Source organism: Protomyctophum bolini, assembly GCF_963924005.1.
Source record: "Protomyctophum bolini genome assembly, chromosome: 17".
NCBI lineage: Eukaryota > Metazoa > Chordata > Actinopteri > Myctophiformes > Myctophidae > Protomyctophum > Protomyctophum bolini.
Window position 1 is genome coordinate 42,162,302 of NC_137878.1, and position 16,181 is coordinate 42,178,482.

General features: G+C 46.4%; 1 protein-coding gene across 1 annotated transcript in view; it reads right to left on the bottom strand.

Annotated features, from left to right (window-relative positions):
- Positions 1-16,181, bottom strand: part of phf14 (PHD finger protein 14) — a gene marked incomplete at its 5' end in the record, with an annotated part of 165,507 nt that overhangs the window by 109,521 nt on the left and 39,805 nt on the right. Inside the window, 6 exon segments of the mRNA XM_080787290.1 lie at positions 1,780-2,050; positions 4,312-4,461; positions 9,888-9,913; positions 9,916-10,024; positions 10,628-10,739; positions 14,199-14,358. Coding sequence (XP_080643416.1) covers positions 1,780-2,050; positions 4,312-4,461; positions 9,888-9,913; positions 9,916-10,024; positions 10,628-10,739; positions 14,199-14,358 — 828 coding nt within the window.

Consider the following 16,181-nt stretch of genomic DNA (forward strand, 5'->3'; position numbering starts at 1 on the left):
CCCTCATGTTCCTCTCTGGAATAACAGATCTACAATCACCCTCATGTTCCTCTCTGGAATAACAGATCTACAATCACCCTCATGTTCCTCTCTGGAAAAACAGATCTACAATCACCCTCATGTTACTCTCTGGGATAACAGATCTACAATCACCCTCATGTTACTCTCTGGAATAACAGATCTACAATCACCCTCATGTTCCTCTCTGGAAAAACAGATCTACAATCACCCTCATGTTACTCTCTGGGATAACAGATCTACAATCACCCTCATGTTACTCTCTGGAATAACAGATATACAATCACCCTCATGTTCCTCTCTGGAATAACAGATCTACAATCACCCTCATGTTACTCTCTGGGATAACAGATCTACAATCACCCTCATGTTCCTCTCTCTGGAATAACAGATCTACAATCACCCTCATGTTCCTCTCTGGAATCACAGATCTACAATCACCCTCATGTTCCTCTCTGGAATAACAGATCTACAATCACCCTCATGTTACTCTCTGGGATAACAGATCTACAATCACCCTCATGTTACTCTCTGGAATAACAGATATACAATCACCCTCATGTTCCTCTCTCTGGAATAACAGATCTACAATCACCCTCATGTTCCTCTCTGGAATAACAGATCTACAATCACCCTCATGTTCCTCTCTGGAATAACAGATCTACAATCACCCTCATGTTCCTCTCTGGAATCACAGATCTACAATCACCCTCATGTTCCTCTCTGGAATAACAGATCTACAATCACCCTCATGTTCCTCTCTGGAATCACAGATCTACAATCACCCTCATGTTCCTCTCTGGAATAACAGATCTACAATCACCCTCATGTTCCTCTCTGGAATCACAGATCTACAATCACCCTCATGTTCCTCTCTGGAATCACAGATATACAATCACCCTCATGTTCCTCTCTGGCATCACAGATCTACAATCACCCTCATGTTCCTCTCTGGAATCACAGATCTACAATCACCCTCATGTTCCTCTCTGGAATCACAGATCTACAATCACCCTCATGTTTTTTTATTTTAGTCATTAGTCTCTTGAATAGTTTGAATTTAGTTTTAGTCACATTTTAGTCGCCTGGACTGTCTTAGTGTTAGTCTAGTTCGTCGACAAAATATCATGAGATTTTAGTTGACTAAAATCTACAGTTGATTTAGTCGACTGAAATGCATTTTGTCGGGCCTAATTATCAGCATGCAACAATGGTTCTTACCCAGGTAATAGTTAACTTAGTCTGTGGTCAGAGCTGACAGTCCTTACCCAGGTAATACTTAACTTAGTCTGTGGTCAGAGCTGACAGCCCTTACCCAGGTAACAGTTAACTTAGTCTGTGGTCAGAGCTGACATTACTTTTTCTTTTTTTTATCCCACGCTTTTGTAACCCATTTTTCACCCCTGTGTCAATTATCTAATGTGATCCTGGGCTCTACACACCCTCCACCAACCTAGTCCCCATATATGGGGGACAAGGGGAGACAAACCTAGTCCCCATATATGGGGGACAAGGGGAGACCAACCTAGTCCCCATATATGGGGGACAAGGGGAGACCAACCTAGTCCCCATATATGGGGGACAAGGGGAGACCAACGGACTTGAACTCATGCTTCCTTCATGCCTGAGTGTCCAAGTTGCTCCTTGACACCTGACAGGGGGGAGTTTCCCTGGTTGGACGTAGCGTAGCGCGTGGAAGGAACACGTTATTCCAACCAGTTCCTTTCCCCTCCACCAGGGGTCAGCGCTGACCGCCCTTACCCAGATAGTAGTTGACGAAGTCGGCGCTCAGCGCGGGCTGCTTGTGCTTGCGTCGTCCGTCCATGCTGGCCGACGTGTCGGACGTGTCCACGGGGAAGATGTCCGTGCTGATGCCCATCAGCTCCGCCTTCCTCATCAGCTTGCGGATGGCCGAAGCGCTGGAGGTCAGCGGCCGCGGCAGCTTCTCGCGCGGCACCCAGGCCTGTGGCCGCGTGTTCCGCGACAGCTCCGCCTTGGTGCGGTACTGCTGGAGGCGCGTGGTGACGCGGGCCTGGTTGGGGGGGGGGATTCACACCAGTGTTGGTTTGGTTGACTATAACAGAGGGTTATATGACCTCAATTACACCCAAAAAACCTGAACTTTGAACATTCAGTGGATTTTCTGTGGTCTGAAGTTTTCTTTGGGGTTTGGAAGCCTTTTCTTTCTTATATTTTTTATCCCACGATTTTGTAACCCATTTTTCACCCCTGTGTCAATCATCTACTGTGATCCTGGGCTCTACACACCCTCCGCCAACCTGGGGAGAGCAACGGACTTGAACTCATGCTTCCTTCATGCCTGAGTGTCCAAGTTGCTCCTTTTACACCTGACAGGGGGGAGTTTCCCTGGTTGGACGTAGCGGGTGGAAGGAACACGTTATTCCAACCAGTTTGGAAGCCTTTTGAGCTACAATGAAAGCAGGCAACACAGTGAAAACAGTGACATCTGCTGGCAAATCCCATTGACGTATATGGGATTTGCAGGCTCTTACATCACAAACTGCCGGCAAATCAGAGCACCTGTTTGAGCCAGAAAACCCCCCAGATCACAGAAAATCTATACTGAATGTTAAAAGTTCATGTTTTTTGGGTGCAATTGAGATTAGAAAACCTACAAAAAATAAATAAGAACAATTCCAAAACCTTTGTTTTATTGTCACAATCCCTTTAAAATAGGGTGCATTTTGCATCGCAAAATGTAGTTTCTAGCTAAGGGACGCGATAAAACAACGACCTCCACAGCCACGGGATGCACTACTGTACTCGGCATGACCAGTAAAAATAATACACGTCAAAAGAAAATTGCGAGAAAAGTACTTTATTTTGCTAGCTTTAGTTATAATAATAATTTCTTCTTCTGTTTTCTACATGAATATAACCACATTATAACCCTATAAAAATGGTAGTTAAATGCTGCAATTTGTAAAACAAAATGGCAAAATATGACTCCTAAATTGGGACTCATAAAATGTCCCTGGGACTCATCTCTAAAAGACCATCCCTGCATCCTGGGACTCATCTCTAAAAAGACCATCCCTGCATCCTGGGACTCATCTCTAAAAGACCATCCCTGCATCCTGGGACTCATTTCTAAAAAGACCATCCCTGCATACTGGGACTCATTTCTAAAAGACCATCCCTGCATCCTGGGACTCATCTCTAAAAGACCATCCCTGCATCCTGGGACTCATTTCTAAAAGCCAATCCCTGCATCCTGGGACTCATCTCTAAAAGACCATCCCTGCATCCTGGGACTCATTTATAAAAAGACCATCCCTGCATCCTGGGACTCATTTCTAAAAAGACCATCCCTGCATCCTGGGACTCATTTCTAAAAGACCATCCCTGCATACTGGGACTCATTTATAAAAGACCATCCCTGCATCCTGGGACTCATTAATAAAAGACAATCCCTGCATCCTGGGACTCATTTCTAAAAGCCAATCCCTGCATCCTGGGACTCATCTCTAAAAGACCATCCCTGCATCCTGGGACTCATTTCTAAAAGCCAATCCCTGCATCCTGGGACTCATTTATAAAAAGACCATCCCTGCATCCTGGGACTCATCTCTAAAAGACCATCCCTGCATCCTGGGACTCATCTCTAAAAGACCATCCCTGCATCCTGGGACTCATTTCTAAAAGACCATCCCTGCATCCTGGGACTCATCTCTAAAAGACCATCCCTGCATCCTGGGACTCATCTCTAAAAAGACCATCCCTGCATCCTGGGACTCATTTCTAAAAAGCCTATCCCTGCACCCTGGGACTCATTTCTAAAAGACCATCCCTGCATCCTGGGACTCATTTCTAAAAGACCATCCCTGCATCCTGGGACTCATCTCTAAAAGACCATCCCTGCATCCTGGGACTCATCTCTAAAAAGACCATCCCTGCACCCTGGGACTCATTTCTAAAAAGACCATCCCTGCATCCTGGGACTCATTTATAAAAGACCATCCCTGCATCCTGGGACTCATTTATAAAAAGACCATCCCTGCATCCTGGGACTCATTTATAAAAGACCATCCCTGCATCCTGGGACTCATTACATTGAAAACCCGTTTAAATCACTGAATACTGATGTTTTAATGTTTTTTTAAGGTTGTTGAAACTTGGTGCTGCTACTATCTTAAACAGGGTCTATCGAAAAGGTCAAACACCACAAAAGGTCATACTATCCTTGCTGACCTCGGGGGCTAGGGGTTAAAGGTCAAACTAACCTTGCTGACCTCGGGGGCCTAGGGGTTAAAGGTCAAAGGTCATACTAACCTTGCTGACCTCGGGGGCGAGCTGCTTCTCTCTCTCCTGCAGTGACACCTTGCAGTACGACTGCAGCGCCAGGAAGTTCTTCCTCTTCCACTTCCTGTCGAAGCGGTCGGCGTGCTGCTTGCAGTACGCAAAGAACGGGTCCGCGATGTCCTGGAAGATACATAAAACATGACGTAATGTCCTGGAAGATACATAAAACATGATGTAACCCTACGATGTCCTGGAAGATACATAAAACATGATGTAACCCTACGATGTCCTGGAAGATACATAAAACATGATGTAACCCTACGATGTCCTGGAAGATACATAAAACATGATGTAACCCTACGATGTCCTGGAAGATACATAAAACATGATGTAACCCTACGATGTCCTGGAAGATACATAAAACATGATGTAACCCTATGATGTCCTGGAAGATACATAAAACATGATGTAACCCTATGATGTCCTGGAAGATACATAAAACATGATGTAACCCTACGATGTCCTGGAAGATACATAAAACATGATGTAACCCTATGATGTCCTGGAAGATACATAAAACATGATGTAACCCTATGATGTCCTGGAAGATACATAAAACATGATGTAACCCTATGATGTCCTGGAAGATACATAAAACATGATGTAACCCTATGACGTCCTGGAAGATACATAAAACATGAGGTAACCCTACGATGTCCTGGAAGATACATAAAACATGATGTAACCCTATGATGTCCTGGAAGATACATGATGAGATGAGATTAAAATGTATTGTCAATGTACAGTACAAGTACAGCACAGCGAAAGGTATTTTCGCATCTCACCAATGGTGCAAACATGTCAGTAAGGAGGATACATTTACAGTAGTAACAGTATTAACAGTAGCATGAGCTGAGCAGTAGTCATTTAAATAAGTAAATACATAAATAATTATATGAGAAGAAGAAAAACAGATGTGTCCATATTGCACGTAGCCCTTATTGCACATAAAACATGATGTAACCTTAACCCATTGACACCCGAGACCAGATTGTACAAAATGTATTCTAAATCCCGACAGTCTTCTCCCGGCGGATCCTGCCTATGCCATAGAAAGCATAGGTGGACCCCAGGCTAGAGAACCACTGACACAGAAAGCATAGGTTAGGACCCCAGGCTAGAGAACCACTGACACAGAAAGCATAGGTTAGGACCCCAGGCTAGAGAACCACTGACACAGAAAGCATAGGTTAGGACCCCAGGCTAGAGAACCACTGACACAGAAAGCATAGGTTAGGACCCCAGGCTAGAGAACCACTGACACAGAAAGCATAGGTTAGGACCCCAGGCTAGAGAACCACTGACACAGAAAGCATAGGTTAGGACCCCAGGCTAGAGAACCACTGACACAGAAAGCATAGGTTAGGACCCCAGGCTAGAGAACCACTGACACAGAAAGCATAGGTTAGGACCCCAGGCTAGAGAACCACTGACACAGAAAGCATAGGTTAGGACCCCAGGCTAGAGAACCACTGACACAGAAAGCATAGGTGGACCCCAGACTAGAGAACCACTGACACAGAAAGCATAGGTTAGGACCCCAGACTAGAGAACCACTGACACAGAAAGCATAGGTTAGGACCCCAGGCTAGAGAACCACTGACACAGAAAGCATAGGTTAGGACCCCAGGCTAGAGAACCACTGACACAGAAAGCATAGGTGGACCCCAGGCTAGAGAACCACTGACACAGAAAGCATAGGTTAGGACCCCAGGCTAGAGAACCACTGACACAGAAAGCATAGGTTAGGACCCCAGGCTAGAGAACCACTGACATAGAAAGCATAGGTGGACCCCAGGCTAGAGAACCACTGACATAGAAACATGTATTTTTTTTCATCATTTAGAAGTCCTCAGGTCTAAATGTCTTAAGGGTGTGTGTGGGTGAGGATACTATCTCTGCCTCCTACTTCGCCCACAGCTCAGTGGATTAACTAATTTGGACCTCAGGACGATTCTACAAATGTCTCATGTTTCTGTGTCAGTGGTTCCAAGTGTACCATGCCAAGGACCACCAGAATTAAGCAATATTACACGAGAGGGTGTGGGTTAACGTGATTATTGCCACGGCAGGGATGCGGTCAGTCGAGTCGAGTTCCACAAGCATCACTGAAGTGGCAATAATCACGTTAAACAACACCCTCAAGTGTAATATTGCTATTCTACAACAGTTACCCTAAAAACAAAGAGAATCGCTGAAAGAATATATCTTTTCAATGACAGATGTAGTCACTACGACCACAAATGTCCCAATAAACTAGCTAGCCTAGCCACCGCGTTTGCTATAGCGCTCTGGGAGAACAGAGCGGCTGAATTCTTTGTTTTGATTAGGCGGTGGTGTTTAGTGGTTTAACCACCGGCTAGAAGGCTGTTTCAACCAATCAAATTGCTTCCTCTTAACGACCTGTGGTAGAATTATGTGTAATTGGCCTCCGACCCCCCCACCTCAAAATATGTTGTTCCAGGGACCCCCTGGGACCCCGCCCAGCAGCTCAGATTCGAGTTAAAAACGTTCGCTGTGAAAGAATGTATATTTTCAAAATCTGCGCCACGTTTTCACACATGTTCTAAAAACAAAAGCAGACCTATAAGCTCGTAGCGCGGCAACTATTTTATATGAACATGTTATCTAATGAAGCGCAGACACATAATTTAGTCGACTGAAATTTATATAATCCCATAAAACGCTTGACTGAATTAAAACGCACCAAAACAAATCAATGCTTAACCCATTCTGACCTGAGATCAGATTCATACGAGGTTTCCACTGGACACATTCTACCCTGAGATCAGATTCTAAAAATGTCAGTCATTTTTCAAAAATAGCAGACCTACAAGCTCGTAGCGCGCCACTCGGTGGCGCGCTACGAGCTTGTAGATCTGCTGTTTTTCAATAGCTAAAGCATAACATGATGCTAACACCAGAATGGGTTCCCGGTCAGAATGGATTAAATGACTTGAAACGTCAATGGAGTCTAACGGCTTATTTGTGAAGAACAGATGGAAGTGAAACAAACAAAAAAAACGTCCATTTATTTATTTTTTAAAATCTGTTAATCAATGTCTTAATTAAGGAAACACATGAAGTAAATAAGTTGTCGTGTATTTCTGCGCCGTCTGTAATTGCATAACTATAATCAATTATATGTGATTATCAAGTGCAGATAGGGCTTAACGAGGTAGCTCGTTAAAAAACACCAATTAACCCATCTAGACCTGAGGACGATTCTACAAATGCCTTCTAAATGAGTTTTAAGACCGTTTTCTGAAAAACCTCATGTTTCTATATCAGTGGTGCTCACAGGGTTAAAACCTCATGTTTCTACATCAGTGGTGCTCACAGGGTTAAAACCTCATGTTTCTACATCAGTGGTGCTCAACCTTTTTCATGTCAAGAACCCCCAGAATTATCTGTATTTGGCCGCAGACCCCTATCTGATAATATGTTGTTCCAGGGACCCCCTGGTTCCAGGGACCCCCTGGAACAACATATGGAGTCTTTGCTGGAGTCAAGTCAAGCAAAGACTTGAGTTAGAAACGTTCGCTCTGAAAGAAGCGAACGATCTACAAGCTTGTGAGCTTGTAGATCTGCTATTTTTCAGCTAAAAAGTATAACAAGCTAAAGTATAACATAATGCTGATAAACACCAAAAAGGGTTCCCGTCCAGAATGGGTTAAAAATAGCTGCAGACTGAATCTTCATGGTACCGGCATTTACAAAATGTCTGAAAACGCTGCGTAATTTCTCTATGGAGAATAACATGGGCTCATCTTAAAATCGTTGTTCCAAAAATAAACAAGCTGTCTCAGTGTTATTGTCAGGGAGGTGTCTCTGTATCGTTATATTGTCAGGGAGGTGTCTCTGTATCGTTATATTGTCAGGGAGGTGTCTCTGTGTCGTTATATTGTCAGGGAGGTGTCTCTGTATCGTTATATTGTCAGGGAGGTGTCTCTGTGTCGTTATATTGTCAGGGAGGTGTCTCTGTATCGTTATATTGTCAGGGAGGTGTCTCTGTATCGTTATATTGTCAGGGAGGTGTCTCTGTGTCGTTATATTGGCAGGGAGGTGTCTCTGTATCGTTATATTGTCAGGGAGGTGTCTCTGTATCGTTATATTGTCAGGGAGGTGTCTCTGTGTCGTTATATTGTCAGGGAGGTGTCTCTGTGTCGTTATATTGTTAGGGAGGTGTCTCTGTATCGTTATATTGTCAGGGAGGTGTCTCTGTATCGTTATATTGTCAGGGAGGTGTCTCTGTATCGTTATATTGTCAGGGAGGTGTCTCTGTATCGTTATATTGTCAGGGAGGTGTCTCTGTATCGTTATATTGTCAGGGAGGTGTCTCTGTATCGTTATATTGTTAGGGAGGTGTCTCTGTGTCGTTATATTGTCAGGGAGGTGTCTCTGTGTCGTTATATTGTCAGGGAGGTGTCTCTGTATCGTTATATTGTCAGGGAGGTGTGTCTCTGTGTCGTTATATTGTCAGGGAGGTGTCTCTGTGTCGTTATATTGTCAGGGAGGTGTCTCTGTATCGTTATATTGTCAGGGAGGTGTCTCTGTGTCGTTATATTGTTAGGGAGGTGTCTCTGTATCGTTATATTGTCAGGGAGGTGTCTCTGTATCGTTATATTGTCAGGGAGGTGTCTCTGTATCGTTATATTGTCAGGGAGGTGTCTCTGTATCGTTATATTGTCAGGGAGGTGTCTCTGTATCGTTATATTGTCAGGGAGGTGTCTCTGTATCGTTATATTGTCAGGGAGGTGTCTCTGTGTCGTTATATTGTTAGGGAGGTGTCTCTGTATCGTTATATTGTCAGGGAGGTGTCTCTGTATCGTTATATTGTCAGGGAGGTGTCTCTGTGTCTTTCTATTGTCAGATAGGTGTCTCTGTATCGTTATATTGTCAGGGAGGTGTCTCTGTGTCTTTCTATTGTCAGATAGGTGTCTCTGTATCGTCATATTGTCAGGGAGGTGTCTCTGTATCGTTATATTGTCAGGGAGGTGTCTCTGTATTGTTATATTGTCAGGGAGGTGTCTCTGTATCGTTATATTGTCAGGGAGGTGTCTCTGTATCGTTATATTGTCAGGGAGGTGTCTCTGTATCGTTATATTGTCAGGGAGGTGTCTCTGTATCGTTATATTGTCAGGGAGGTGTCTCTGTATCGTTATATTGTCAGGGAGGTGTCTCTGTGTCGTTTATGACAGTCAGTCATATATGATACAGTCTGTTTCTAGCAAAAAATTAACTAATTTAGCAGCAGTAACATTAGCGTTTTCTCTCAGTCAGTTGATTCTTCATATCCATATGAGTTGAAGCGGCCGAGATGACATGTTTATTTATTTATCCAAACACAGTTCATATTTGAGGCGATCTAAAACCCCCCCTATGGGGATTACAATGCAAAAAGAAAAGTACATGAACCTGTGAACTTGCGCCCCCTAGCAATATTGACGTCAGACCACCGCATAGTGCAGGGAAAACACTGATATTTTATGGAAACAAATTGTACCAGGTCAGGTGACTCGCTGTTACTGTATTACCCCCCTCACCTCCTCTGCGGCGGCCTCAGACAGTAGCCCTCCCTCTGGGCACACGTGACGTGGAAGTAGGAGCGACACATGCCGGCGTCACAGCTGATGCACACGCCGGTGCGCGCGAAGCGAGCGTCCTCACAGAAACTACACTCCTGTTGGGAGAGAACACGTCAACAACATGTTAAAGGAGAATTCCATGCTAGAATGCTTTCTTATCTTTCTTACCTTTCTTTGTAGTTGTTACGTCCCCACCAAAGAGGTCCAGGTGTTTTTTGTGCAAAAGCTCCTTATTGGCTATTTCCCCTACCATAAGCCCTCAATGAATTGCATTGAATGGAATGGGAATTGAATGGGGCTATGGGGTGTTGTGCTAGTCCGCTTATTTCCATTGAAATAAGTAGTAAACTGTACCGCTTGGGATATTATTTACATTATGAAGAGACGGTATATACAAAAAATATATAATTTTGAGCGTTGGAAATAATTGAATTAGCACAACACCCATAGCCCCATTCAATTCCCATTCAATTCAATGCAATTCATTGAGGGCTTATGGTAGGGGAAATAGCCAATAAGGAGCTTTTGCACAAAATAACACCTGGACCTCTTTGGTGGGGAACGTAACAACTACAAAGAAAGGTAAGAAAGCCTTTTAGTATGGAATTCTCCTTTAACAACATGTTAACACAGAAACTACAATCCTGTTGGGAGAGAACACGTCAACATGTTAACACAGGTCAAAGGTCAGAGGTTACCTTGGCTCCGTACTTGCTGTAGTTCATCTCCGTCAGAGTCACCGGCCGTAGTTTGTCGATGTCTCCGAACGCCACACCGGGAACGTAGAGAGCACACACCACGTGCACCCACCTGGACACACACACACACACACACACACACACACACACACCGTTAGCCCCAACACACACACACACACACACACACACACACACACACACCGTTAGCCCCAACACACACACACACACACACACACAACCACACACACACACACACCGTTAGCCCCAACACACACACACACACACACACACACACCGTTAGCCCCAACACACACACACACACACACACACACACACACACACACACACACACACACACACACACACCGTTAGCCCCAACACACACACACACACACCACATGCACCCACACAGCGACAGAAAGGTTTTTGAACCGCCCACAGCCCTCCTATGAGACACAGACTGGTTTCTGAACCGCCCACAGCCCTCCTATGAGACACAGACTGGTTTCTGAACCGCCCACAGCCCTCCTATGAGACACAGACTTGTTTCTGAACCGCCCACAGCCCTCCTATGAGACACAGACTGGTTTCTGAACCGCCCACAGCCCTCCTATGAGACACAGACTGGTTTCTGACCGCCACAGCCCTCCTATGAGACACAGACTGGTTTCTGAACCGCCCACAGCCCTCCTATGAGACACAGACTTGTTTCTGAACCGCCCACAGCCCTCCTATGAGACACAGACTGGTTTCTGAACCGCCCACAGCCCTCCTATGAGACACAGACTGGTTTCTGAACCGCCCACAGCCCTCCTATGAGACACAGACTGGTTTCTGAACTGCCCACAGCCCTCCTATGAGACACAGACTGGTTTCTGAACCGCCCACAGCCCTCCTATGAGACACAGACTTGTTTCTGAACCGCCCACAGCCCTCCTATGAGACACAGACTGGTTTCTGAACCGCCCACAGCCCTCCTATGAGACACAGACTGGTTTCTGAACCGCCCACAGCCCTCCTATGAGACACAGACTGGTTTCTGAACCGGCCACAGCCCTCCTATGAGACACAGACTGGTTTCTGAACCGCCCACAGCCCTCCTATGAGACACAGACTGGTTTCTGAACCGCCCACAGCCCTCCTATGAGACACAGACTGGTTCTGAACCGCCACAGCCCTCCTATGAGACACAGACTGGTTTCTGAACTGCCCACAGCCCTCCTATGAGACACAGAATGAGTCATCATGTATCATCTCATACTGGCCAATCAGAATGCGGCCCTTAAAAATGGTGGAATTTTATCGTGAATATTGAAAAGTGGTGAAGTGGTCCTTTAACTGTAGTCAATTACTCCAGACAATGAAAGGAGATCGGCGCGTGTGTGGTTGTGTGTGTGTGTGTGTGTGTGGTTGTGTGTGTGTGTGTGTGTGTGTGGTTGTGTGTGTGTGTGTGAGTGCGTGTGTGCGTGCGTGCGTGCGTGTGTGTAAATTGCTTGCATGCGTGGAGAAAGGCACAAAGCTCCAGCACTGGTTGATCTGTATGGATTTTTGAACCCCCCCCCCCCCTCCCCCCACCCAGACTGTGTTGTGGGGGGGGGGGAGGGGGGAGCTAGAGTTCAGCGTTGTGACACAATTTCAAATGCGCTGAAGGACTTTAGCCCATTTTGACCCAAGACAGTTTTTGAGAGAGAGAGACAGTTTTCTGAAAAAACCCTCATGTTCTACATCAGTGGTTCTCAAATATCTTCATGTCAAGGAGTCGGACCCCCAGCATTATATGTATTTGACCGCCGCCCCCCCCCCCCCCCCCCCCCCAACCGCAAGCAGAACTGCAAGCAGAACTACAAGCAGAACAGCATATCTTGAGCTCTGTAGATCTGCTGTCTTTCAACGGCTAGGCGTATGACATAATGCTTCCAGGCCAGAACGTGTTAGGAGAAAGAATCCCACCAAGCCAATATAGAGATATCCATCTGCAGCCGAGCAGCGCCGCACCGCCGAGACGCTGCTGCTGCCTCCACACTTTAACCCACTGAGGACGGGAACCCGTTCTGACCCCAGATCAGATTATACAACTCAGGACGGGAACCCCCCTCTGTGTTTTAAACCCGTTCTGACTCCAGATCAGATTCTACAAAATGTTCTTCTGCATCCTGACAGTTTCTGAAAAAGCTACGTTTCTATGTCAGTCGTTCTTCGATTTTTCCCCCAAAAAATAGCAGATCTACAAGCTTGTAGCACGCCACCGAGTGGCGCGCTACTCGGTGGGTCCCAGGCAGGTCCTCAGTGGGTCCCTGGAACTACATATTTGAGATGGGGGGGTCCGTGGCCCAATAGAGATAATTCTGGGGGTCCTAGACATGAAAAAGGCAGAGCACCGCTCAAAACAAATGAGGTTTTTGAAGCCTTCCCTTACCCGACCTCAGTCCAGAATAGGTTAATTTGAACTGTTTTTCATGCTCTAGTGAAGTAGCAAATTCGGGTGCAGGGGACTGAGAGGAGCACACACACACACACACACACACACACACACACACACACACACTATCACAGATAACGGAGAGGCCCGAGTCTCCATGCTTCACATCACACACTCTCTCTGTGTGTGCCTCTCTCTCTCTCTCTCTCTCTCTCTCTCTCTCTCTCTCTTTCTCTCTCTCTCTCTTTATGTGTGTCTCTCTCGCTGCCTCTCTTCCCACACCAATCCCCCACCCCCCCCCTCTCTCCCTCTCTCTCTCAAACTTATTTCTGATGCACAATTTCAGATAGATTAAATTATTTGTGTTCTTGACCGACATAAAGGTCAATAGGTCAATATCGTTTATTAGTTTCACTGGCTGGCTCTGATGAATGCTAATTATCTGCGTTTGGTTTGGCGGGTTCAACGGGTGCAGAAAGAGTGCACCATGGACAGCTCACTGTGTTATAATAGAAACACACTTCAGCACCATGGACAGCTCACTGTGCTATATAGAAACACACTTCAGCACCATGGACAGCTCACTGTGTTATAATAGAAACACACTTCAGCACCATGGACAGCTCACTGTGTTGTTATAGAAACACACTTCAGCACCATGGACAGCTCACTGTGTTATATAGAAACACACTTCAGCACCATGACAGCTCACTGTTATATAGAAACACACTTCAGCACCATGGACAGCTCACTGTGTTGTTATATAGAAACACACTTCAGCACCATGGACAGCTCACTGTGTTGTTATAGAAACACACTTCAGCACCATGGACAGCTCACTGTGTTATATAGAAACACACTTCAGCACCATGGACAGCTCACTGTGTTATATAGAAACACACTTCAGCACCATGGACAGCTCACTGTGTTATATAGAAACACACTTCAGCACCATGGACAGCTCACTGTGTTATATAGAAACACACTTCAGCACCATGGACAGCTCACTGTGTTATATAGAAACACACTTCAGTCTCCACCAGGACGGGTGGACCAAACCAAGCCCCCCCCCCCCCCCCACCCCACCAGGACGGGTGGACCAAACCAAGTTCCCCCACCCCACCAGGACGGGTGGACCAAACCAAGGCCTACCTGCCGGCGTCCGTCTCCTTGAAGATGCCGTCCTGATTGGGGCAGAGCTCACAGCTGGGCGTGACTCCGTTCTTGCAGGCGTCGCAGAACCACGGCTCCGTGGAGTTCTCTGAGGCCGAGCTCATGATGCTGTCGCTCTCGCCGTCAACCCCGTAACACCCTGGAGGACACAGATTAATACAGGGTCACCGTCAACCCCGTAACACCTGGAGGACACAGATTAATACAGGGTCACCGTCAACCCCGTAACACCCTGGAGGACACAGATTAATACAGGGTCACCGTCAACCCCGTAACACCCTGGAGGACACAGATTAATACAGGGTCACCGTCAACCCCGTAACACCCTGGAGGACACAGATTAATACAGGGTCACCGTCAACCCCGTAACACCCTGGAGGACACAGATTAATACAGGGTCACCGTCAACCCCGTAACACCTGGAGGACACCGATTAATACAGGGTCACCGTCAACCCCGTAACACCCTGGAGGACACAGATTAATACAGGGTCACTGTCAACCCGTAACACCCTAGAGGACACAGATCAATACAGGGTCACCGTCAACCCTGTAACACCCTGGAGCTCACAATGTGTCATAATGCGAGGCATTGTTTCTGACAATTGCTGGCTGTCTGAATATCACGCGTGCCTGTCTGAATACTGTGTGCGCGTGCCTGTCTGAATACTGTGCGCGCGCGCCTGTCTGAATGTCTCTGACCAGCGTGCGTGTCCTATTCATAGCGCGCCACCGAGTGGCCAAGGATCACGTCCAACTGGGAGGAGACCAAGGACCAGATGGAGGAAACACATCGACTCAAACTGGCCTTGGAACGTCTCGGAATCCCCCAGGAGGAAGTCCCCAATGTTGCTCTGGAGAGGGAAGCCTGGAGCACTCTGGTGGAGCTGTTGCCCCTGTGACCAGACTACGGATAAGCGGCTGAAGATGGATGGATGTCTCTGACCAGTGTACATGTCCTTTCCTACGTCTGTCTCTGATCGTCCTGGTGACTCAGCCTCGTCCAACGGCTGGACGGAAAACAATTAGTGCGTCTGAATCTTTCCTGGGTTTTTTATGTCCTAGCGGTGAGAATCAGTCCTCCTACAAATCTACAGGCTGGTAGATTACCATCTTTACAGGTTTACGTCCGCACAGCCTCGTCTCTCTCTCTCTCTCTCTCTCTTCTTTGTCTTTTTTCTTCCATCCTCGTTAGGATTACACCAATCAAGCTGCTGATTACTTGAATGTGAGGGGGGGGGGGGGGGATGGGGGAGGGTGGCAATTAAGGCCCAGCGTGCGCCTCAGTCTGTCCTGACCTTCACAAGCAGAACAAGCACTTAGCATTTAACCAGCCCACATGTGAACAAAGACTCCTCCACAGCAGTCGTAACACTTCTAACCGTCCATTTGGCCGCTCGGCGTGAAGCCATGCGGACAGCCGGGCCGCGCGCGGCCAGACCTCCCCCCCTGCACCCCCCCCCCCCAGACCCCCACCGCTACAACACCAAGGTTCATCTGGTCCTTAAGCCGTTTAGACCTGAGATCAGATTCTACATCCCGACAGTTTTCTGAAATACCTCATGTTTCTATAGGCCTACATCACTCAATATTTCATGTCAAGAACCCCCAAAATGATCTGTAATTGGCCTCCGAGACCCCCCCCCCCCCATCTGAAAATATGTTGTTCCAGGGACCTCCTCCAGAAGCAAAGATTTGAGTTAAAAACGTTTGTTCTGAAAAAAATATTGGCGCGCTATGAGCTTGTAGATCTGCTATTTTTCAATAGCTAAATTATAACATAATGTTTAAAACACCAAAAGGGGTTCCCGACCCAAATGGGTTAAGCCGTTTTGACCCGAGATCGATTCTACAGAAATTACACTTTTTTCTGAAAAACCCTCATATTTCTGTATCAGTTGTTTTCAAATGTTTTCATGTCAAAGACCCCAAAACTAGATGTTTTTGGGCCGTGGACCCCCAT